The sequence below is a fragment of the Triticum aestivum genome, chromosome 1D, assembly GCF_018294505.1.
Source record: "Triticum aestivum cultivar Chinese Spring chromosome 1D, IWGSC CS RefSeq v2.1, whole genome shotgun sequence".
Lineage (NCBI taxonomy): Eukaryota > Viridiplantae > Streptophyta > Magnoliopsida > Poales > Poaceae > Triticum > Triticum aestivum.
Window position 1 is genome coordinate 476,606,925 of NC_057796.1, and position 22,872 is coordinate 476,629,796.

The 22,872-nt window shown below is 50.5% G+C and overlaps 2 protein-coding genes across 2 annotated transcripts; both read left to right on the forward strand.

Moving 5' to 3' along the window:
• The first annotated feature begins 393 nt into the window (after positions 1-393).
• On the forward strand, positions 394-1,486 carry LOC123176956 (protein RADIALIS-like 3). Its single transcript, XM_044590958.1, has 2 exons — positions 394-757; positions 1,203-1,486. Exon 1 carries the CDS (start codon positions 485-487, stop codon positions 749-751), a length of 267 nt encoding a protein of 88 aa, XP_044446893.1. The 5' UTR covers positions 394-484; the 3' UTR covers positions 752-757; positions 1,203-1,486.
• A 3,724-nt stretch (positions 1,487-5,210) lies between these two features.
• Positions 5,211-6,389, forward strand: LOC123176968 (protein RADIALIS-like 3). The gene is made up of 2 exons (XM_044590964.1): positions 5,211-5,585; positions 6,068-6,389. Exon 1 carries the CDS (start codon positions 5,316-5,318, stop codon positions 5,580-5,582), a length of 267 nt encoding a protein of 88 aa, XP_044446899.1. The 5' UTR covers positions 5,211-5,315; the 3' UTR covers positions 5,583-5,585; positions 6,068-6,389.
• Positions 6,390-22,872: the final 16,483 nt, after the last annotated feature.

The window sequence follows — 22,872 nt, forward strand, 5'->3', positions numbered from 1 at the left end:
CATCAAACAATTTTTTTCCTTTTTATAAATTAATCAAATTTTCTTTTACATCAAACCGAAGCACTAATTAAGATTTAGTTACGACGGATTCAAGAGTTATGAGTTAATTCAGATTACGTTGATATGTGTAGTGTTGGATACAACTCGAGACGACGTCGGCATGCGTTGGCAGTGCGCAAATGGACCCAAAAGGCTTAATTGCTCAAACAGGCTGTCACTTAAATTGTTCATGTCTGATACTGATACCTACCTCAGAAAACCTGCGAGAACCTTAAGCTTGTTGTCCTCTCCTCAGCCACCTTTTAACCCACAGCCACATAGAGAGACATGGCACGCTCCCAGGGCCTATAAATAGCAGCCCATATAGCAAGAGAGACACCAAACCAAACCACCAGAGCTTCTCCAAGAGCAAAGGACTTCCTCACTTCCAGGAGCTAGCCCCCAGCACCCCAGGCACAAGTAGAACATCACATCTCACCTGAAGATGTCTTCCGGGTCGCCGTCTCGGAGCACCTCCCCGAGCTCCGACTCGGAGTGGAGCAAGAAGGAGAACAAGATGTTCGAGGAGGCACTCGCCTACTACGGCGTGAGCGCCCCCAACCTCTGGGAGAAGGTGGCCAGCGCCATGGGGGGCACCAAGTCCGCCGAGGAGGTGCGCCGCCACTTCCAGCTCCTCGTCGACGACGTCGACAGCATCGAGCACGGCCGCATCCCCTTCCCCAAGTACAAGACCCAGGGATTCTGGACCTAATAAACGGTATAATTCTCAACAGACATAGGATGCTTTGCTTCTAACAAGTTTTCAGTTACTGCTGTATTTGTCTGCTTGCTGGGACTGCGTCGTTACTCGTTAGCATATATGCTTTAACTCAAAAGGCACAACATGCAGGGTATTTATGTACTACTTTTGTTTTTCTTTAGAGGTTACTTACCACCATGCATGCATGACGACTGGCACCATCAACTCTCTATAAGCCAAACTGCTTAATTGCAGCCACCCTGGCCCAATTTATCAGTGGTCTAATCTTAGAACAATCAGACAAACAAATTCCCTACTTCCAAAGCAAAAGCTTGGATGTATCTTGCAGTCTTTCATTTATAGTTTTTTTTTTTTTTTGCTAGAACAAAACAAGTCTCTTCTGTTTGAGTATTTGTGTTCAGAGTTCAGATAAGCTTACAGCGCAAGCGTCTCATGTTTTCAGGATCGATGAAGCAGTGTAAGCTCCAGTGGACAGTGAAAAAAGTTGTACAAAGTAGATCTCTTAAGAATGGGCCGATGTTCTAGGAGGAAGCAAGGGTATCCAGCATTGGTTAGAATAACAGGAAGGAATGGAGTGTTGTCTATTGTGTGGACAGAGTATTGTTAGGCCCTGTCCAAGGTTAAGTCTGTTAGATTCTCGTCTACATTCATGAACTGCATGTTGTTAATTATCCCGTGGAACCAAGGTTAATTATCCCGTGTTATTTGTAAGAAGTTGTACCTGTAGCAATTTGTCGTCTCCAATATCTGGTTTAGCTGGCCACCATGTTCAGTTTGGACTCCACGGGTTCAGAAAGCACACCGAATCCTTGTCACCGCTACCTTCCTCCTTCCTAAAAGAGAAGTCGCTAAACTTTGTTCAAGAACCACAGGAAGAACCTAATGCCAGAATAATCTAGTACATCTGAGCCCACCAATATTCACTGTTAAGCATCATGGAATCAGGAGTGGTATTACGGTAGAATCAAGAACAGTCCTTGAGATTGGCCTATAAGATAGGATCATGATTCCGTCAAAAAGAAGTTGTGAGTATTATTTCAAACACTGCAGAGTACAGTATAATCAAGTACAGGCTGTATATAGCAAGTCAAAGCGGACATATGTCGATTCCATATTGTTTCCAGCCATAAAAATTACACTCTTCTCTCTACAAGTAACAGGACAGGATGAAACTAAACTTCATTGAGAACAAGGCAGGACAAGTACATCAAGATAAAACCATATTAGCAACCATAGTGGGCATATAGACACACAAGTCACAGTGTCAGACACTAATACTTCACTAATCCAGGCAGCATCTGCCACATTGTCATCTAAATTTAACAGCTTGAGTACAACAAAAACAGACTAGCATCACACACAAATGACACATACCTAGCTATGAGCTCGCATTGCCCTTCACTGCCTTATTCGTCGCGCGCCCTTGATCTACAGGAGGCACCACACCACATGTACCTTGTGAAGAGGAGAAAGCCGGGCGGTCACCAATTCCTTTTCAGGGGAAAAGAAAGCTCGCTTTGAATCCCCAGCATTGCAACGCTCGCCATGCCAGGGAGACCACCCTGGCCTAGAATCCGATTCCTATCCCCTACAACTTGACCGGTGAGCGAATCTGGATCCCGGAGCTTTTGGGCTCAAAGAATTGGAATCTAGCAGCCGATGATGCAGTGACGGAATCCAGTCCGATCCAAGGCTACTCAGATAGAAAGCTAGTTCTTCTGTGCAAGATAATGTATTCTGCACATCATGAGATGCCCCTCTCCTTTCATCATGAGATGTCGAGGAAGACAACACTCTGTGTTCAAAGTTCAAACTGTACCAGCCCGCCAGGGAGCAACACATACGTTCCAAAGAAACATGTTGGCTCCATCTGTATGACTAGAGATCCCTACATTAATTGGTTGCTTGATGATTTATTAATAAGATACTACAGCAATACTCGAATTGTAACAGCCGTTATATCAGATACTATCATGTTTACAAATATAGGAACATGCCGTATACGTATATATGCATATATACTGCGATGCCGTTATTTGGAAGTTAACCCATGCATGAACGCGTCACAATACTGAACTGGCAAAACCTGTCCCGTACGAGAACGGAAATCTAAAGGAAAAATGCTCGCAGAAATACATGAAAATGAGTATAGTTTAATTGAACCCCAGCAGCTTCCTGAAAAGCTTTGCTCCGATTGTTCGAAATATGAGGGGGGAATCCTGCATCTTTGCTATGGCTTTTACGCAGATATGATTCCTGAGGAGAGATCTCCGGTGGATGGATGGACCGGTCCACACGTCCAAAGAATCAATCGCAAGTTGCGCCCGCCGCCCCCCGGTTCAGTGCATCCGATGCAACCACGAGGACTACGTGAGCATGCAGCAAGCAAGGAGCTGCAGGATGGCATTCTGTCAATTCCCTAGCGAAGACCATTGGAGATAGAAAGATAGTTATGTTCCTTCGGTCCCTGGAGCCCGGGGGCGTTCATCATCTCTTTGGGATCTGTTCGTCAACCGGGTGGTGGAGATTGCGCGACATGTAAAGAATGGAGGTTCTTAGCCCACATCCCTGCATCTTTGCTCTCACAAATGGATGAATCAATCATGGTGTCCCTAAACTAATGCATGGTCAAGCAAAATTCGTTTTTGAACGAGGACAGCACCCTGGACTTCTCTATCATCGATGGTGACAGAATGAAAGAATGGAGGCTCTTAGCCCTCATCCCTGCATCTTTTTTTCTCCCTAAAAGAATGCACGGACAAGCAAAGTACTCTCTCTGAATTCTGGGACCCCTTCCCGAACAATGCAAAAATATTTCTTTACACGATTTCTCTATCATAAAACTCCATAAATATCCCATACAAAAGAGTCAAAAGGCTGTTTTTGAGGAAAAAATTCTAAGATACTCTAATGTAACAAAATATTCAGAGATACAGTTGGTAGCGCCATGCTTACTCCATGGTTTCACAGCTTTCCGGGACATGGTGGTGATTAGCTCAGATAGGCAATGAGGATGCATGCATGTTGCATGACATGCTTCGCAGCATTTGATCGACCGGAGGGGTTTCAGAAAACTAATGGAAATGAGCATCGAGATCAGAGGTTTTTGGGTATGCGCACCTGTGCAGCTCTGTCGTTCTGAACAGGAGTAGTGTCACGTACCCTTCCTCCTGTGGGCGCCTTGAAGCCTATTGGCCGACCCATCATCCATGTCAGGATCACGTTCAATTTGGAACCATGTAGAAGGTGTGGCCAGGTATATGTACTTGAAAACTGAATAGCAAGTAAAAAAGAATGGCGATCGACGTACTGAATGCGTGAACTTCACAAGGAATTTAACTACGAAACAAACAAAGCTGCCTGCCATCATGCTCATGCCATGGTGCCCAAGTTAGAAATAGGACACTGCAATCCTGGTGAGAGCTAGCCATGTGATCAATGTGACTTTGCTGTCTACTTATTTGAGAGGAGACGCACGCACGCATGATGTGCAAAGCGCCAAAGGCTTAACAGGTTTCTACTTGGAGCAAGGCCAGCTAGCTGGTGTGTAATAACTTAGCAGGGAGCCTGGGACCAATGGCCTGAGAGGGTGCATGCACTCGGCACCGGCCATCCTTTTACAAGTTTAATTTGTAAGGATTAGTAACTGTTGCGTAGTGATGAACAGTTGTCCAATGCATGCAAGTTACTAGCTAGGACACATTGCAGAGATGACACCACCATTGCCATTTGTAAGTGGCCATGCATGCATGGGCACGCTGACATCGGGTGCCCAGCCCAGCCCAGCCCAAGTCACCTCCATCTACCTGAGAATATCTCGTGGGAACCGGTGAAAACCACATGAAAACTATGTTTCTGGAGTTCTGCAAAATTCTCAAAAGGCTACTGGATAGTTTTCTATATGTGGACATGTAAAATTTCAAGTTCAAACATAGATTCATTTACTTCCCGAAAAAAACACAGATTCATTTACAAGGTATAAAAATACAAATTCAGTAATGAATAGTGCCAGATAGCAAGCTAGGGCCAGAATATGCACACAGGAAAAAAACATTTCTAAAAAGAAGAGTGTATTTCCTTTTGAGATGAAGCCTAACCAGTAACTTACGTCAAACCAAACGACTAATTCAGATTCAGATACGACGGATTCAAGAGTTAATTTGCATTTTAGGTGATACTCGTATAATGTTGAAAACATCTCAGGACAACGTCATGAGTTGGGGGCACCGGCAAATGGACCCAAAAGGCCTAATTACTCAAACAGGCTGTCACCAAAAAATTTCATCACAAACACCACACGCTTCTCATGTCTGATCCCTAGCTCGAAAAACCTGCGAGAACCTTGTTGTCCTCTCCTCAGCCACCCTTTAACCTACAGATAGACACATGACACACCCCCATGGCCTATAAATAGCAGCCCTTACAGCAAGAGAGACACCAACCAAACCACCAGAGCCTCCCCAAGAGCAAACAAGTTCCAGGAGCCCACACCCCAGCACACCAGGCACACGAAAGCTAGCGTTAGTACAAGTAGAACATCACATCTCACCTGAAGATGTCTTCCGGGTCGGCGTCGTGGAGCACCTCCCCGAGCTCGGGCTCGGAGTGGAGCAAGAAGGAGAACAAGATGTTCGAGGAGGCGCTCGCCTACTACGGCGAGGGCGCCCCCAACCTCTGGGACAAGGTGGCCAGCGCCATGGGGGGCACCAAGTCTGCTGAGGAGGTACGCCGCCACTTCCAGATCCTCGTCCACGACGTCAACAACATCGAGCACGGCCGCATCCCCTTCCCCAAGTACAAGACCCAGGGCTTCTGGACCTAAAAGGTATAACTCTCAACTAAAAACTGTACAGACATAGGATGGTCTGATGTTAACAAGTTTTCAATGTCAAAGGCACAGCATGCAGGAGCATTTATGTATTTTTCTTTTTTCTTTAGAGGTTACTTACCAGCACGCATGCATGACGACTGGCACCATTAACTCTCTATGAGCCATACTGCTTAACTGCTGCCACCCTGGCCCAATTTATCAGTGGTTTAATCTTAGAACAATCAGACAATTTCCCTGCTTCCAAAACAAAAGCTTAGATGGATCTTGCAGTTTTACTAGGCTACTTTTTTTTTGTAGATTTGTGGTATATTTTGTGCAGCTCCACACTACCTACACACCCATTCGCCTAACCTCATGCCTACATAGAACAAAACAAAAGAAAGAAAGAAAGAACAAGTTTCTTTTATTTGAGTATCTGTATCTGTGTTCAGAGTTCAGATAAGCTTACAGTGCAAGTGTTTTTCTCAACTTTTCAGGATGAAGCAGTGTAAGCTCCAGTGGACAGTGAACAAAGATGTACAAACTATATCTCTAAGAAGTAAGAATGGACTGTTGTTCTAGAAGGAAGTAAGGGAATCCAGCATTGGTAGAATAACAGGAAGGAAAGGAGCATTGTCTATTTTTGTGTACAAAGTATTGTTAGGTCATGTCCAAGGTTAAGTCTGCCTCAATGTCGTTGTAGATTCTCGTCTACATTCATGAACTGTGTTGTTGTTCATTATCAGTAAACTGTCATGTAAACTCATGTATATGTGTTATTTGTAAGAAGTCGTGCCTGTCGCATTTTGTTGCCTCCAATATCTGGTTTAGCTGGCCACCATGGTCAGTTTGGACTCCACAGGTTTAGAAAGCACACAGAATCCTTGTCGCCAGTACCTTCCTACAAGAGAAGTCACTTTGTTCAAGAACCACAGGAAGAACCTAATGCCAGAATAATCTACATCTGAGCCCACCAATATTCTCTCTTAAGCATCATTGAATCGAGGTTGATATTACGGTAGAATCAAGAACAGTCCTGCAGATTGGCTAAGATACGATCATGATTCTGTCAAAAAAGGCTGTGTATATCAGTCAAGGCTGAACAATGATAGAAGATCATGGTGCACAGACATGGACATACAGCGATTCCATTCAAAGAAATTTCCCTCTTTCTCTACAAGTATTAGGAGTTCAGGACATGATGAAACTAAATTTTATTGATAACAAGGCAGGACGACAAGGACATCAAGATACAATCATATTAGCAACCCTAATGTGCACATAGACAGACAAGTCACAAGGTTGCCCAAAATACTTCACTAATCTAGGCAGCATCTGCCACATTGTCATCTAAATTTAACAGCTTGAATACAACAATACATACTAGCATCACTATCACACATTATTAAACACATACCTACTCCCTCCGTCCCATAATATAAGAACGTTTTTGACACTAGTAGAATGTTTAAAACGTTCTTATATTTTGGGACAGAGGGAGTAGCTATGAGCTTGCATTGCCCTTCACATTCTTTGAAGCAGCGTGCTTGATCTCCAGGAGGTGCCACATGTACCTTGTGAGGAAGAGAAAGCCCGGTGGTCACCATTTCCATTTCAGGGGAAAAGAAAGCTCGTTCTGAATCCCCCGCATTGCAACGCCCAGCGCAGAGAGATAGATCGCCCTGGACTGGATCCCGATTCCCAATCTTCTTCAGCAACTTGACCGGGGGAGACAATCAGGATCCCAGAGCTTTTGGGCCCAACGATTTAGAATCTGGCTAGCCGATGATGCAGCGGCGACTACAGGGCGGAATCCAATCCACTTGGCAACGATAGGTAGGCATCTGGCAAACAGAGTCCAAAAGCATTCCCACTTTGCTCTGCTTACTTTAGTACTCCCTCCATTCCCTTATACAAGGCCACTATCAAAAATACATTTTGCATCAATACAATGCCACCAACAGTAATCGAGGCAAAAATTAATGATGTTTCCTCGTTCTAGCAACTTTTTAATACTTACATGCATGTAGTCATAATGACAGTCAGTCACTTCCTTCCCATTCATTCGTTGCATGCTTGTGGTGTATTAATAATCTCATTTAACGAAAAGAAAAATTGACTTGCAAAGGAGTCATTAAATTTTATCTTGGTACATGTAATATGAGTTTGTGGCCTTGTATAAAGGAATGGAGGGAGTAGTAATATACTTTGTGAAAGAGATGATGTTTGTAGTACTAGCCAAGGTCCAAGGATCTACTTATGGAGAGAGGCAAGCTGGCTATTCCCAAGCTTCAACATCACATGAATGAATTTTCTCCAAGAATAAAAACATATACATGTAGATAGAAAGTTTGTTCTTGTGTGCAAGATAACGTATTCTGCACAGCATGAGATGCCCCCATCTCCTTTTATCTACCTATATGCCTTTTCAGTCGAAGGAGACAACACGGTGTGGTCAAACTAGCCTCGCCCGCCAGGGAGCAACACGCACGTTCCAAACAAAAGTGTTGGCTCCATCCGTACGACTATAAACCCCTACATTTATTGCTTGATGGTTTATTAATCAAATACTACAAAAATACTCACATTGTAACACTGGTTATATCAAAACTATCATGTTTAAAAATTATAGGAATATGTTGTCTATGTACACTGGCGGGGCTATGTGTTGTGAACTTGTGATGCAGGGGCCATGGCCCCCAGGCCCCAGCCCATGGATATTTTGTGAAGAAACACTGTTTAGGATGGGCAAATTAAGAGAAATAGAGTATTTGGCCTCTTCAGAAAATTCTATTTGGCTATTTGCCCCCTCAGTAATCCCCCGCAAGCTCCGCCACTAATATATGCATACATACTGTGATCCCGTTATTTGGAAGTTAACCCGTCCATGAACGTGTCATAATACTGAACTGACAAAACCTGTCCTGTACGAGAACGGAAATCTAAAGGAAAATTGTCGCAGAAATACATGAAAGAAGTCTAGTTTACATGAGGTAACATCTTTTTGAAATGCTTTGCTCCGATTTTCGAAATATGACGGGGAACCTGCATCTTTGCTATGGCTTTTACGCAGATATGATTCCGGGGGAGAGATCTCTGGTGGATGGATGGACCGGTGCACACGCCACAAGAATCAAACACAAGTTGCCCCCCCCCCCCCCCCCCCCCGGGTCAGTGAATCCGATGCAAACCCCAGGACTCCGTGAGTATGCAGCAGCAGGATGGCATTCTGTCAATTCCCTTTCCAAGGCCATTGGAGATGTAAAGATAGATATATTCCTTCGGCCCCCAGAGCCCGAGGGTGTTCATCGTCTCTTTGGAATCTGTTTGTCGACCGGGTGGCAGAGATCGCGTGACATGTAAAGAATGGAGGTTCTTAGCCCACATCACTAGACTAATGCATGGACAAGCAAAATTCGGTTTTGAGCCAGGGGAGCCCCCCGGACTTCTGTATCATCGATGGAGACGGACTCGAAGATTCAGAGGCATGCAAAAAAAATTTGAGATAATTGCACTATGCTTCGTGCTTTGGAAGTCTTTTTGTTTTGTGATTGAACATGACTTTTGCGATTGAACATGACTTTTGTGATTGAACATGAGGAAATATTACAATCTTCGGAGAGGAGATGCAAAAGCGCAGTCTCCTGAGATATGTATAGTACTCCCTCTGTCCCATAATATAAGAGCGTTTTTTACGCTACACTAGTGTAAAAAACACTCTTATATTATGGGACGGAGGCAGTACTATTTTTTTAGATGAATTGGTAATTAACTCGGATAGGCTACGAGGGCACGCGCTTGGTACTTAGCATTGGATTAGAGGGGTTTCAGAAAAATGATGGAAATGAGCACCAAGATCAGAGGTTTTTGGGTGTGCGCACCTGTGCATCTCTCTTCTGGATAGAAATAGCACGTACCCCTTCCTCTCGTGGCGCCTTGCAGCCTATTGGCTGATACGCACCGCTCACGAAGAGCTCTCTGTCGACCCATGTCAAGATCACATACGGCCGAGATGTCACCATGCATCCAGAGATCACTACCAGAATAACTGGCGATGCCGACGGCCGAACCTATGCCGACGGCCCCCGTCGGCATAGATTGGCCTATCCCGACGGCCCAGCCCAAGCCGTCGGCATAGAAAAGCCGTCGGCGTATATCCATCTATGCCGACGGCCCCCGTCAGCAAAGCTTAGCCGTCGGCGTAGCGAGAAATATGCCTACGGCGGCCGTCGGCATAGATAAGCCCGTCGGCATAGAACGTGGGCCCGGCTACCCGGGCGGAAACGGCCTTTTGATGGCGTCAGTCTACGCCGACAAGCTAACGGCGGCCGTCGGCATAGCCCCCACGTCATCGATCCGCTTCGCCCGCCACGTCATCGATCCGCGTCGCTCGCCGGTCCGTGGGGTGGCAAATCTATGCCGACGGCCTGGCCGTCGGCATACGCCTGGCCCATGGATGTTGCCACGTCATCGATCCCCGCCCTTTGCCACGTCATCGATCCGTGGCCGTGTGCGCAGGTATGCCGACGGCGGCCTTGCCGTCGGCATACCTCTATTTTTTATTTTTTTTAATTTTTATTTATATTATTTACTTTTTCCTTTTTTTCACAACATAAATGTGCCTTATCTAACAAAAAAACATACCCCGATGGTATATCGATTGCCCCCCTCACGGACGTTGCTGCCGCCGTGCCCCACAGCGACGCCGGTGAGGGGGGCACACCCCGGAGCTGCGTGCCGGGTGCCTGCGCCAGCCACCACGCTTCCACAACCGTAGGAGGGCCCAAAGCAACACCTAGCGGCATTGCTACCCCCCCCCCCCAGGTACACCGTCCCGTCTAACCGGGCCCTCATACATGCGGGGCGGTGTGGTGCCATGTCTGAAGAGGCGGGACGGGGGCCCTGGGGGATAGCAATACCACCGGAGCGTCGCACCGGGCCCTCATACATGCGGGGTGGTGTGGTGCCATGTCCAAAGAGGCGGCGCGCATCTCCGGGGTGTGCCCCCCTCACGGACGGCGGCGCCGCCGGCACCTGGAGGGGGGAAACGGACGCGTCGGGTCTACACGGAGGGGATCTTGCTGTGGGTCTGGCCCGGATGTTGCTCCAAAGTGTTCCTATGGGCTGACCTAACACAACCGGGTGGAGAGTTCCACTGGTCAAAGCCCGTCCGTGTAAAGTCAAAGGGCTAGATCTCGTGGTCTAACGCTACATGGTTAGGCGGGACGGGGCCCCTGGGGGTAGCAATGCCACCGGAGCGTCGCACCGGGCCCTCATATATACATGCAGGGTGGTGTCGTGGCATGTCCGAAGAGGCGGCACGCGTCTCCGGGGTGTGGCCCCCCTCACGGACGGCGCCGCCGCCGGCACCTGGAGGGGTGAAACAGACGCGTAGGGTCTCCACGGAGGGGATCTTGCTGTGGGTATGGCCCTGATGTTGCTCCAAAGAGTTCCTATGGGCTGACCTAACACAACCGGGGGGAGAGTTCCAATGGTCAAAGCCTGTCCGTGTAAAGTCAAAGGGCTAGATCTCGTGGTCTAACGCTACAGGGTTAGGCGGGACGGGGGCCCTGCGGGGTAGCAATGCTACCGGAGCATCGCACCGGGCCCTCATACATGCGGGGTGGTGTGGTGGCATGTCCGAAGAGGCGGCACGCGTCTCCGGGGTGTGGCCCCCCTCACGGACGGCGCCGCCGGCGGCACCTGGAGGGGTGAAACAGACGCGTCGGGTCTACACGGAGGGGATCTTGCTGTGGGTTTGGCCCGGATGTTGCTCCAAAGTGTTCCTATGGGCTGACCTAACACAACCGGGGGGAGAGTTCCAAGCCCGTCCATGTAAAGTCAAAGGGCTAGATCTCGTGGTCTAACGCTACAGGGTTAGGCGGGACGGGTGCCCTGGGGTAGCAATGCCACCGGAGCGTTGCACCGGGTCCTCATACATGTGGGGTGGTGTGGTGGCATGTCCAAAGAGGCGGCACGCGTCTCCGGGCTGTGGCCCCCCTCACGGACGGCGCCGCCGCCGGCACCTTGAGGGGTGAAACAGACGCGTAGGGTCTCCACGGAGGGGATCTTGCTGTGGGTATGGCCCGGATGTTGCTCCAAAGTGTTCCTATGGGCTGACCTAACACAACCGGGGGGAGAGTTCCAATGGTCAAAGCCTGTCCGTGTAAAGTCAAAGGGCTAGATCTCGTGGTCTAACGCTACAGGGTTAGGCGGGACGGGGGCCCTGGGGGGTAGCAATGCTACCGGAGCACCGCACCGGGCCCTCATACATGCGGGGTGGTGTGGTGGCATGTCCGAAGAGGCGGCACGCGTCTCCGGGGTGTGGCCCCCCTCACGGACGGCGCCGCCGCCGGCACCTGGAGGGGTGAAACAGACGCGTCGGGTCTACACGGAGGGGATCTTGCTGTGGGTTTGGCCCGGATGTTGCTCCAAAGTGTTCCTATGGGCTGACCTAACACAACCGGGGGGAGAGTTCCAAGCCCGTCCGTGTAAAGTCAAAGGGCTAGATCTCGTGGTCTAACGCTACAGGGTTAGGCGGGACGGGTGCCCTGGGGGTAGCAATGCCACCGGAGCGTCGCACCGGGCCCTCATACATGTGGGGTGGTGTGGTGGCATGTCCGAAGAGGCGGCACGCGTCTCCGGGCTGTGGCCCCCCTCACGGACGGCGCCGCCGCCGGCACCTGGAGGGGTGAAACAGACGCGTCGGGTCTACACGGAGGGGATCTTGCTGTGGGTTTGGCCCGGATGTTGCTCCAAAGTGTTCCTATGGGCTGACCTAACACAACCGGGGGGAGAGTTCCACTGGTCAAAGCCTGTCTGTGTAAAGTCAAAGGGCTAGATCTCGTGGTCTAACGCTACAGGGTTAGGCGGGACGGGGCCCTGGGGGTAGCAATGCCACCGGAGCGTCGCACCGGGCCCTCATACATGCGGGGTGGTGTGGTGGCATGTACGAAGAGGCGGCACGCGTCTCCGGGGTGTGGCCCCCCTCAAGGACGGCATTGCTACCCCCCCCCCCCCCGCCCACAGGTACCCCGTCCTGTCTAACCCTGACACAGACGACCGCCGGGTCTAGCCCTTTGACTTTCGCCGGATGTGGCATGTCCATCTATGCCGACGGCTAAGCTCCAGTGGCATTGCTACCCCCACGGCCCCCGTACCGCCTAACCCCCAGGGTCCCGGTGTCACAGGCGTCGCACCGGGTACCGGGTCCCATACAGACGGTAAACTAAGAATCTAAAAATGTAATAATTGAATTGATTAAAAACTCCGGTATTCATCATTGAAAATGTACTATCACTGTGAAACCTTATTGCCCGGGCACCGGGCCGGCTGCCTGGGCACTGAAAGTTTCACAGTAATTGTCCATTTTCTTCATATAAGTCTAATGAATACCGGAGCTTATAACGTATGGATTAGTGAACTATTTAAACAGGTCAAATTGCTTTTCCCTCGGCGAGGTGGGACTATTTTTTCAAAAAAAAAGTAGTTGCCATCTATGCCTACGGCATAGCCGTCGGCATAGGCCTCCTATCTATGCCGACGGCCTGGCCGTCGGCATAGAGCCACCCTTATCCACTCGATGGCCCTCTCGCTGTCAGGTGGGACCACTCCTATGCTGACGGCATGGCCGTAGGCATAGATCCACCCTTATCCACTCGGGCCACGCCGTGGCTACTCGTTCAACTGCCCCTCCTCAACCACTCCTCCTACTCCGACCCACGCCGCGCCGCCGCCCGACCCCGACCCCCACCCCCACCCACGCCGCCGCCGCCACCGGATCCCGACCCGCCGCGCCGCCGTCCACCCCCTCCACCCGCTGCCGCCGTCCGCCCCCTTCCACCCCAGTCCCCCTCCACCCGCCGCCCCGGCCGCCCCTCCACCCCCCCCTCCACCCGCCGCCCCATCCGCCACCTCTACCCGCCGCCGCCCTCCATCGTTGCCGCCGTCCGCCCCCCTCCACCCAAGCCCCGGCCGCCCCCCCCGCCGCCCGTCCACCTCCTGCTGCTGCTGGTGAGCTGGCCGCGGCCATGGCTCCGGCGAACTCCGGCGCCCTCCCGGCCCTCCTCTGCTGCTGGTGAGCACCGGGGAGGCCTCGGCCGCCCACGCTCCACCGCCCGTCGCCGGCCCCTCAGACACCACCTCCGCCACCACGTCCCCCGCCGCTCCCCTACTGCCCCCTCGGTGAGCTCCCCCGCCACCCTGCCGCTCCCCCCGCTGCTGCCTTGCTCCCTTACCGCTGCTGCCTTGCTCCCCTGCCGCTATTGTGTTGCTAGATGAATGGATGGATAGATAGTTAGATAAATAAATAAAATTGTATGTTTTTTGTTCTTCTTGCTACTGTTTTTAGGTGGATGGATGTATGGATTATTTTTTGTTAGATGGATGCATGGATGTTGTTAGAATCATAGATGGTGGATGGATGGAATGTCGGTGAATTTTTTTAGAAACTTTGTTTGTCATAAATTTAATGTTAGGTCATGTTGATAAATGGATGTTGGTCTGTTAATGATATATGAATGGATGGATGGATGTTGGACAAAATTTTGACACTTGACTGAGATGTGATGATCTTGCTATTTTTTTATACTCATAATGATCTTGATAAAATAATTGAAGACAAAATTTTGAAACTTAATAAGATGTGATGATCTTGCTAAAAAAATGATAGTCATGATGATCTTGCTAAAAGAATAGAAGACAAAAGTTTGACACTTGACTGAGATGTGATGATCTAAGTTGTTTTTTCGGTGGAATTTGCAGGCTTTGTGGTGTCACATTTCACCGGAGTGGCCGTTGTCCGACGCGTTGGTCCCTGAGCATCCCTCTGCTGTTCGACTACTTCCTCTACAGCGGAGGGTGAGCTACAAATCCATCACCTCCTTTTTCATGTGACTAGATTTCATTCTCAAGTCAACTGGCGTAACCTAGGCGTCTCCCGTCCGAAAGGGTTGCATCGATAAATATGCATTCAATTGCATATTTATCACCGCAGCTCTTTCGGATTGTCCAGCGTTTTCCACGGACAGCCCGAGGATGTGTAGATTGGGTATGTTCTCCATGTTCTACCCCGTTCCGAGACAGGATTTCGGCGGCGCCTCCCCATTGTTCTCCGGAGCACATTCTCTCGGCTATTTGCCGAGACGTGTATCTGGAGAACAGCGGGGAGGTGCTGCCGAAATTTTGTCTCGGAACGGGGTAGAATGGAGAACGTACTCAATCTACACATCCTCGGGTGGGATTAGGACCCATCTTTACCTATTAGAGATGTAGGTGGATTCAACGCGGTAGAAACTGAAAATTTGATGTGATTAATTTAAATGAATCCTTAATTATGTTGTGTGGCTTGCAAAAAAGCAGAGGATGGCAGATAATCAGTGGATGTACAGTGGTTTTATCCGTCGGAATCGAGTAACATCAGAGTGGATCGCGAAAACCGATGTGTATTTGAAGGAGATATTCCGTCGTCCAATGAGAATTATCCCACCATGCCCCTGTGCGAGATGTGCCAGACGTCACCGTAGAAATCAGACGGACATGAGTGAGCACCTTCGCACGCACGGATATATGCCAAACTTTGACATGCCGCCGATAAACATAGCCGAGCAGGACCGTGGTAGAGAGGAGGTGATGCGACAACGCATCGATGGATATGAGGACGACGGGGTCAGGGACATGCTAGATGATGTCATTGTTGCAGAAACGGCAAATGCGACACCTTCAGAGAATGAACCGGAGGAGCCGGAGGCAACCGCAAAGGCCTTCTTGGAGGTCTTGGCCTCGTCGAAGAAACCTCTTTATGCGGGTGCGAAAATATCTCAGCTGGATGCCATCTCGCAACTGATTGCAGTCAAGGCTGAGTACGGTTGTAGCCAGAAATGCTTCGAAGCATTCTTGGGAGTATGGGCTAACAGCCTCCCTGAGGGTCATGAACTGCCGAAAAGCATGTACGATACAAAGAAAATCATGAAGGCACTCTCTATGGATTATGAGAAAATAGATGTTTGCCCGAAGAATTGCCTTTTGTTTAGGCACGAGTATGCGGATGACAAGTACTGTAGGCAGTGCGGTTCGTCTCGGTACATTGAGGTGGTCGGTGAGGATGGTGAGAAAAAGCAGCTAACCATCCCCGTTAAGGTTCTTCGGTATCTTGATTTTATAAAAAGACTGCAGCGCCTTTTCATCACGAAGGAGTCTGCCAAAATGATGAAGTGGCACAAGGAAGGTATAAGGTACAATCCAAAAAAATCGTACATCCATCGGAAGGGGAAGCATGGAAGTCGTTCGATGAAGAATACCCCGAGGAAGCAGCCGAGGCTGGGAATGTCAGAATAGCCATATCAGGTGATGGGTTGAATCCATATGGTATGTCGTCCAATCCATACAGCTGCTGGCCCGTGTTTGTAATTCCGCTCAATCTTCCTCCCGGTGCCCTAATGCAACGCAAGACCATGTTCTTGTCGCTCATCATTCCGGGGCCTGATTATCCGGGGAAGCAATTGGGTGTGTTTATGCAGCCGCTGGTGGATGCTTTGCACCATTCTTGGTACTTTCCGACGTTGACATACGACCGGGATCTGCAGAGAAATTTCTTGATGAAAGTTTGGTTGCACTATTGCATGCATGACTTTCCCGGCTATGCTCTATTCTGCGGATGGTGTACAAGTGGGAAGATGCCATGCCCAGTGTGCATGCAGGCTCTGCGAATGATTTGGCTGAGTAAGGGTGGCAAGTATGTAGCCTTTGACCTGCATCGACAGTTCCTCCCTCCAGACCATCCAGACAGGGAAGACAAGAAGAACTTCACGAAAGGCCGGGTTGTTCATGAAGTAACCGAGATTCCAACATTTTCGGGGGCAGATGTTCTTGCTCAGCTAAAAGCTCTCCAGCCTAAAGTCAAAGGCAAAGGCAAAGCCAAAGCCAAAGGCTTCGAGGGATATGGTGAGACGCACAACTGGACTCACATTACCCCCTTCTCGCAGCTTCCCTATTTCAAGGACCTCAAACTTCCTTACAATATCGATGTGATGCACACCGAAAAGAATGTGGCAGAGTCCCTTTTCCACACGATCCTCAATATTCCTGATAAGACGAAGGATAACGTTAAAGCTAGAGCCGATCAACAGAGAATTTGTGATAGACCACGTCTGAACATGAAGCCTCCCACAGGCGGTCGAAAAAACTGGTTCAAGCCAGATGCTGACTTTGTCCTTAAACCGCCAGAAAAAAAGGAAGTACTTATCTGGCTGAAACACATTTTGAAGTTCACCGATGGTTATGCATCGAATATAAGTAAGGGAGTCAATCTTTCAACGGGCAAAGTGACCGGCCTGAAGAGTCATGACTACCATGTATGGATTGAGCGGATAATGCCGGTGATGGTTCGAGGCTATGTCCCCGAGCATGTCTGGCGAGTGCTTGCCGAGCTAAGCCATTTCTTCCGCACGCTCTGTGCTAAAGAAGTAAGTAAAGACGTGATTGAAAAATTGCATAAGAAGGCACCGGAGTTGATAGTCAAGCTAGAGAAGATCTTTCCGCCAGGCTTCTTTACACCGATGACACATCTCATTCTGCACCTCGCGAACGAGGTATTGTTGGGGGGGCCTGTGCAGAATCGCTGGCAGTACGGCCCTGAGAGACAGAACAAGCATCTCCGACAGAAATGTGGAAACAAAGCTAAGATTGAAGCTTCCATAGCTGAGGCAGTTATCCTAGAGGAGGTGTCAGACCTCAGGACATCATACTATCCAGACCACGTTCCCCATCTGCATAACAAGGTGCCTCGATACAATATAGAAGAGCCGAAGTATCAACCCAGGCTCCATCTATTCAACGCGCAAGGTGGGAGGGCTGGGGCCTCGAAACCTTATAACATGCCACGACAAGAGTGGGAGGACCTCATGTTCTATATCTTGCACAACATCAGGGAAGTTGAGGAAGTGTGGATGAGGTAATACCACTACACCATTCCTTTATGTCTTCCACATCATCATGTTTTATGTTCACTTAGTCCCGGTCTAACACCGCTTTTCTTTTTTTAGTGATTTCGTTCAAGAGGAATGGACGGGAATGAATCCTCCTACTGAGGCGGAGGCACTTACTCTTCTCCGTCATGGAAACCCTGGACGTAAAAATTTTGTTGCTTGGTTCATGGAGAAAGTAATTTTCCACACTCCCCTATTAAATACCTAGTTCAACATTTATTAGTTAACTAATGCACGCAACAATTTCAATTATACTTGTAGGGAAAAGATCCGAACATATCTATGGATGATGAATTGAGATGGGTTTCCATGGGTTTTGACCCTGCCGTCATGACATGTAAAAAGTATGATGTGAATGGGTATCGCTTCCATACAGAGGAGCACCAGAACAGCCGGCCTGATCCCAAAACTATAAATACCGGAGTGTACACCCCCGGTCAAAATTCAGTAGACTACTACGGAAGGGTACAAAATATATACGAGATTAAATTCCACCAGGGGCGCGAGACCCTAAGTCTGCCTGTGTTCAAATGTCGATGGTTCGATCCGCGGGAGGGGGTAAAACATACGCCTTCCATTGGTTTGGTCGAAGTTAAACCATCAACCGTCTATGCCGGAGCCGATCTCTTCATTGCGGCTACCCAAGCTACACAAGTATATTATCTGCCTTACCCATGCCAGAAAGAGTACCTAAAGGGTTGGGAAGTTGTGTTCAAGGTGTCGCCACATGGTAAGCTACCGAACCCGAATGAAGACGATTACTACAACATTAACCCCATGACATACGAGGGAGTGTTCTATCAAGAGCAACCTGATGATGATGATGTGGTTAGAAACGATGACGCTAGACCATTGGGTGATGATGATGTGGATCCAAACGACGACGATGCACGGAATGATGGTGAGACCATTGTCAATGAAAATGACATACTTATGCTAGAAAAGTTAAACGAAGACGCTGACGACGAGGAAGAGCCTCCACCTCCGTCAGACAACGAAGATGATATGATTGATAGTGATGATGAGACGGACCGAGAAAGAGGTTACAACAGTGATGATTCATATGGTTTCTAGCAGATGTACGTGTCAAGTCTTTTTTCTATAGTTTAGGAATATGCATTTTTATTAATGTGTTTATTATCATGCCTTTTCCTTCATTTCATTAATTTACTAATTGCTTATTCTCTTTTCAATGCAGGTTCGTGGAACATGGGCAAGGGGAAGGCTGACGGCGTGGGTTTCCTATGCAAGGTCGTCGGCCTGCCTAGTCGGAGTGGTCGAGCACGTAATCCTCCCCCCCCCCCGGCTACTTGACGATGACTCCTCACAGGGAGGTCGAGGGAGAGGTGCCCCTAGAGGAGGAGGGGGCGGGGGGAGAGCCCCTAGAGGGCGAGGTGGGGGGGGGAGAGCCACTACAGGGGGTCGTGGCCAGAAAGAGCGCACCCTCACCGACTTAGGGGTGTTGTCTTCGAGGCCATCCTCTAGTGAGGTACCCTCCTCTGGTGAGGAGGAGGAGGACGACGAGGCAGGCGAGGAGGAGGAGGTTCGGGATGGGGCCGAGGAGGAGGTGGAGGAGGAGGACGAGGAGGAGGAGGATGAGGAGGAGGTTGGGGAGGGGGAGGCAGGCGAGGAGGAGGGTGGTGGCGGGGATGATGGTGGTGGCGGGGAGGGGGTTGACAACATGGGGTGGCTGCATGGTAACGCAAAGCTACCAAAGCAGGTTCCTGCTACTGAGGAGCAGAAGTGGCTCATTGAGCCCACGGGGAAAGAGTAAGTGCGACTTTATAATAATTTCATTATTTTGCTTGTCACATGCTCATTCCGGTTGTTATTTATTTTGCTTGTCACATGCTAATAGTTCATTCTTTTTCAGCAACTGGATATATTCTAAAGGGGTCCGTATTCCCAACGGCCTCATCACCGTCTTGCTGAAGTTACACTGGCCGGGGTTGTACTGTCCGGATCCAGTCAGGCACCCGAACCATCGGGTCTTGGCCACGAGATGGGAGCATTGGGAAGCGGCCCTCCATGCAGACCATGGGACCCATGCCAAGGCCGTGATCACCACTTTCTGGGTGAGTTCTCTTCAGAAGCACAAGTCCATTCTAGTTTCATGAATGATTTAACTCATGGCTTCTTCCATTCTTGTTTCGTGCATGATTGTAGAAATTCTATCGAGTTCTCCCGGAGCACAGGGCCAGAGCGGACCAGATCGTGCTGCGCCAATGCAAGAAGAGGGCCCGCCAGATGCAGTACGAGGTGCGCTATGTGGCCATCTCGACATACCACCACGACTATCTTGGTGTGAAGATGACCAAGGAAGACGCGCGGAGGATGGGCATTACCTTGGAGAGGGACGAGTTCTTGAAGGTAAGTATAAAAGATTTTTCATTATGCTTTCATTACCTTGTGGTACATTTCACCGTTTTGTGTTGACATGCCATTATGCTTTCATTATGTAGGTGTTACCAAATTGGTGTTATGGAAAAGACGAGTCCTGGGCGGCATTGGTGGATCTTTGGTGTGATGAGGCTGGAGCCTGGGCGGCTATGAGAGTCAAAAACAAGGCTAACCGAGGGAAGGAGGGAGTACATGCTCAGGGAAACCGAAACCACTATCTCCACAAGGCAGTTAATGTATGACTAACCCCATTAAACATTCTTCTTCTTCTATTTACCATCACTTTCTTATGTATGACTAACCTCTGTTTGGTGGTGCAGGAGGAGAAACTAAAGCGGCCGCTCTCACACATGCAGGCGTGGGAGATCGCCCATACGCGGAAGGACCCCAAGCCTGGCGAGCCCAAGTACTACGGCAAGAAGACCGCGCATAGGAAGAAGGCCTACTCCGATGGGTATCTGGCGTTACATCCTGACACACCTGACCCCATTGCGGCGGATCTGGACGAAAGGGTGGTGGTAGGCATGGGGCCGAAGGAGCACGGTCGGGAGGCGATTCTCGATGCTGTGATCACTCCTACTATCTCCTACACACAGCTCCGTCGGATCGACCCGACCCTAAGCCAGCGCACGAGCACGCCCATGAGCACGCCCATGAGCAGTGCACCGTCACAGTCCCTCTTTCAGGAGCAGCAAACTGTAAGTATTTTCCCTTTTATCTTCATTGCTCACTTTATTTTCCACATTTAGTAGTTTTATGAGTTTCATCATGTCATACTGTAGGCCTACATGGAGTACACACGCTAGGAGACCATGGCGTGGCACGACCGCCTTCATGCATACCATCAGCAGAGGGATCGCCAGATGCAGCACGCTTTTCAGGAAATGGCGGCCGGCAGGTGTCCTCAATGGCCATCAGCAGAGGGTCCTCCAGCACAACCAACGTTGCTGACCTTTGAGGAGTTTGTGGCACAGAACGCTGGCCCCTCGCCGGTTAGTTCATCCCCAATCTATTCACTCAAAGCATATCATGCCTTTCAACACAGTCATATATCCCGTTAATATGTCTTTTCAACATCCAGGGAACCGGTGCATCAACCGTTGGCGGTGGTCTTCGCAGCACTCCCGAGTCACGGAGCCCGACCACTCCGATCCACGGAGGCGGAGGCGGTCTTGGCGGTACCGCTGCCGCTAGCAGTGACGACCTGGGCTTCGGCGGTCTTGGCGGTGACGACCTCCGCGGTGCTCGACGTCCTGGCGCTTAAGCCTTTGGGTCACATTGTGGCGGTTCTCGATGCTAGGATACTTATATGCTTGTGATGTTTCTTATCTTATTGTTGTTTGTGAGATTATTATATGTTTGGTGGTGATGATACTTATATGTTTATGCTTTGCGATGCTTCTTATGATGTGTGATGATGAATTTGTTGTGTGATGCTGCTCCTTATTGTTACGTGATGCTGCTTCTTATATATGCTGCTTCTTATATATGCTGTGTATATTCAAATGAATTGAGCTGAAAAGAAACAGAAAAGAAAACTGGACAGAAACTATGCCGACGGCCTGGCCGTCGGCATAGGCTTGGCGTGAGCTCCTAGTGGCCGACACGTGGCAGGTCTATGCCGACGGCCTAGCCGTCGGCTTAGTTTGAAACTAGGCCGTCGGCATAGACTTGCCACAGGAGCGCCCAGTTTCTGACACGTGGCATGTCTATGCCGACGGCTAGGACGGCCTAGCCGTCGGCATAGTTTCAAACTAAGCCGACGGCTAGGCCGTCGACATAGACCTGCCCCAGGAGCAACCACTACAGGAATCAGCTATTTTGCCGTCTGCCATGGCGGACGGCAAAGGCATGAACGGCGGATGGCAAAGGCCTTTGCCGTCAGCCGCGGACGGCAAAAGGCTCCGGCAAAGTAGGCTACGGTAAACAGCTGCTTTGCCGTCTGCTTCCTGACGGCTGACGGCAAAGGCCCTTTGCCGTCTGCCGCGGACGGCAAAGAGAGCAGACGGCAATAATTGTGCTCTCAGTCCGTTAAGTGGCTAACGGCAGGCCTTTGCCGTCCACCGCGGACGGCAAACTTTCTAGTGCCTTTGCCGTCCGCTTCCGCCTCGCCCGCTTCCGCCTCGCCCGCCGCATTGTCGCCCCCGCTTCCGCCTCGGCCTGCGGCGCCACTTCCGCCTCGGCCGCCCCCGCTGAGGCGCTGCCGCCTGCCCCCCGCTGCCCGCTGCCGCCTCGCCTGCCCCGCGTGCCCCGACGCCTCCTGCCCCCCGCTTCCCGCTGCCGCGCTGCCGGCTGCCGCCTCGCCTGCCCCGCGTGCCCCGATGCCTCGCGGTCAACGCCGCCATCTCGTCTTCCGCACGCCGCCATCTCGTCTTCCGCGCGCCGCATTAATTCCCGGCGCTATAAAACCCGCCCTGCGCGGCGAGTTTGGTCACACCGCCCGTCCATCCCTCCTCTCCCTCTTCACACGCGCGTTCTCTTCGCGGGATGGCGTCCAGCGACTCGGACTTCGACGGCGCGGCACCGGGCGGCCACTGGCCGTCGAGCCTCACGTTGGGGCAGACGGAGGACCTCGCTCGGTTCTGCCTCTATGTGCCGCCGGCGGCGAAGGTGCCGCGGCCGTGGAGGATCTCCGCGGACGGATTCCCCACGCAGGGCGTACCGGCGACCAAGGCAGAGCTTCGCGCGCACCCCGGGGGACGCTACAACCGGAAGGGCCGCCGCCATTTTTGGAAGGGCAAGCGGTTCGACGACGTCATCGGCGCCTTCAAGCGCGCCGCCCGAGGGCTCCCTGTCGGTGATCTCTCTGGTGGAGCCGGGCCCTCCCAGCCGCGCGGGTGCATACCCGCTCCCACCCCCGCCCCAGCAGCCCCGGCCGACGTTGTGATCCCGCCGGAGCAGGCGGCGCTCCAGCAGGA

Bases quoted from the DNA above. Each gene is read 5' to 3' on its own strand.
- LOC123176968 (XM_044590964.1), top strand. From the start codon at position 5,316: ATGTCTTCCGGGTCGGCGTCGTGGAGCACCTCCCCGAGCTCGGGCTCG.
- LOC123176956 (XM_044590958.1), top strand. From the start codon at position 485: ATGTCTTCCGGGTCGCCGTCTCGGAGCACCTCCCCGAGCTCCGACTCG.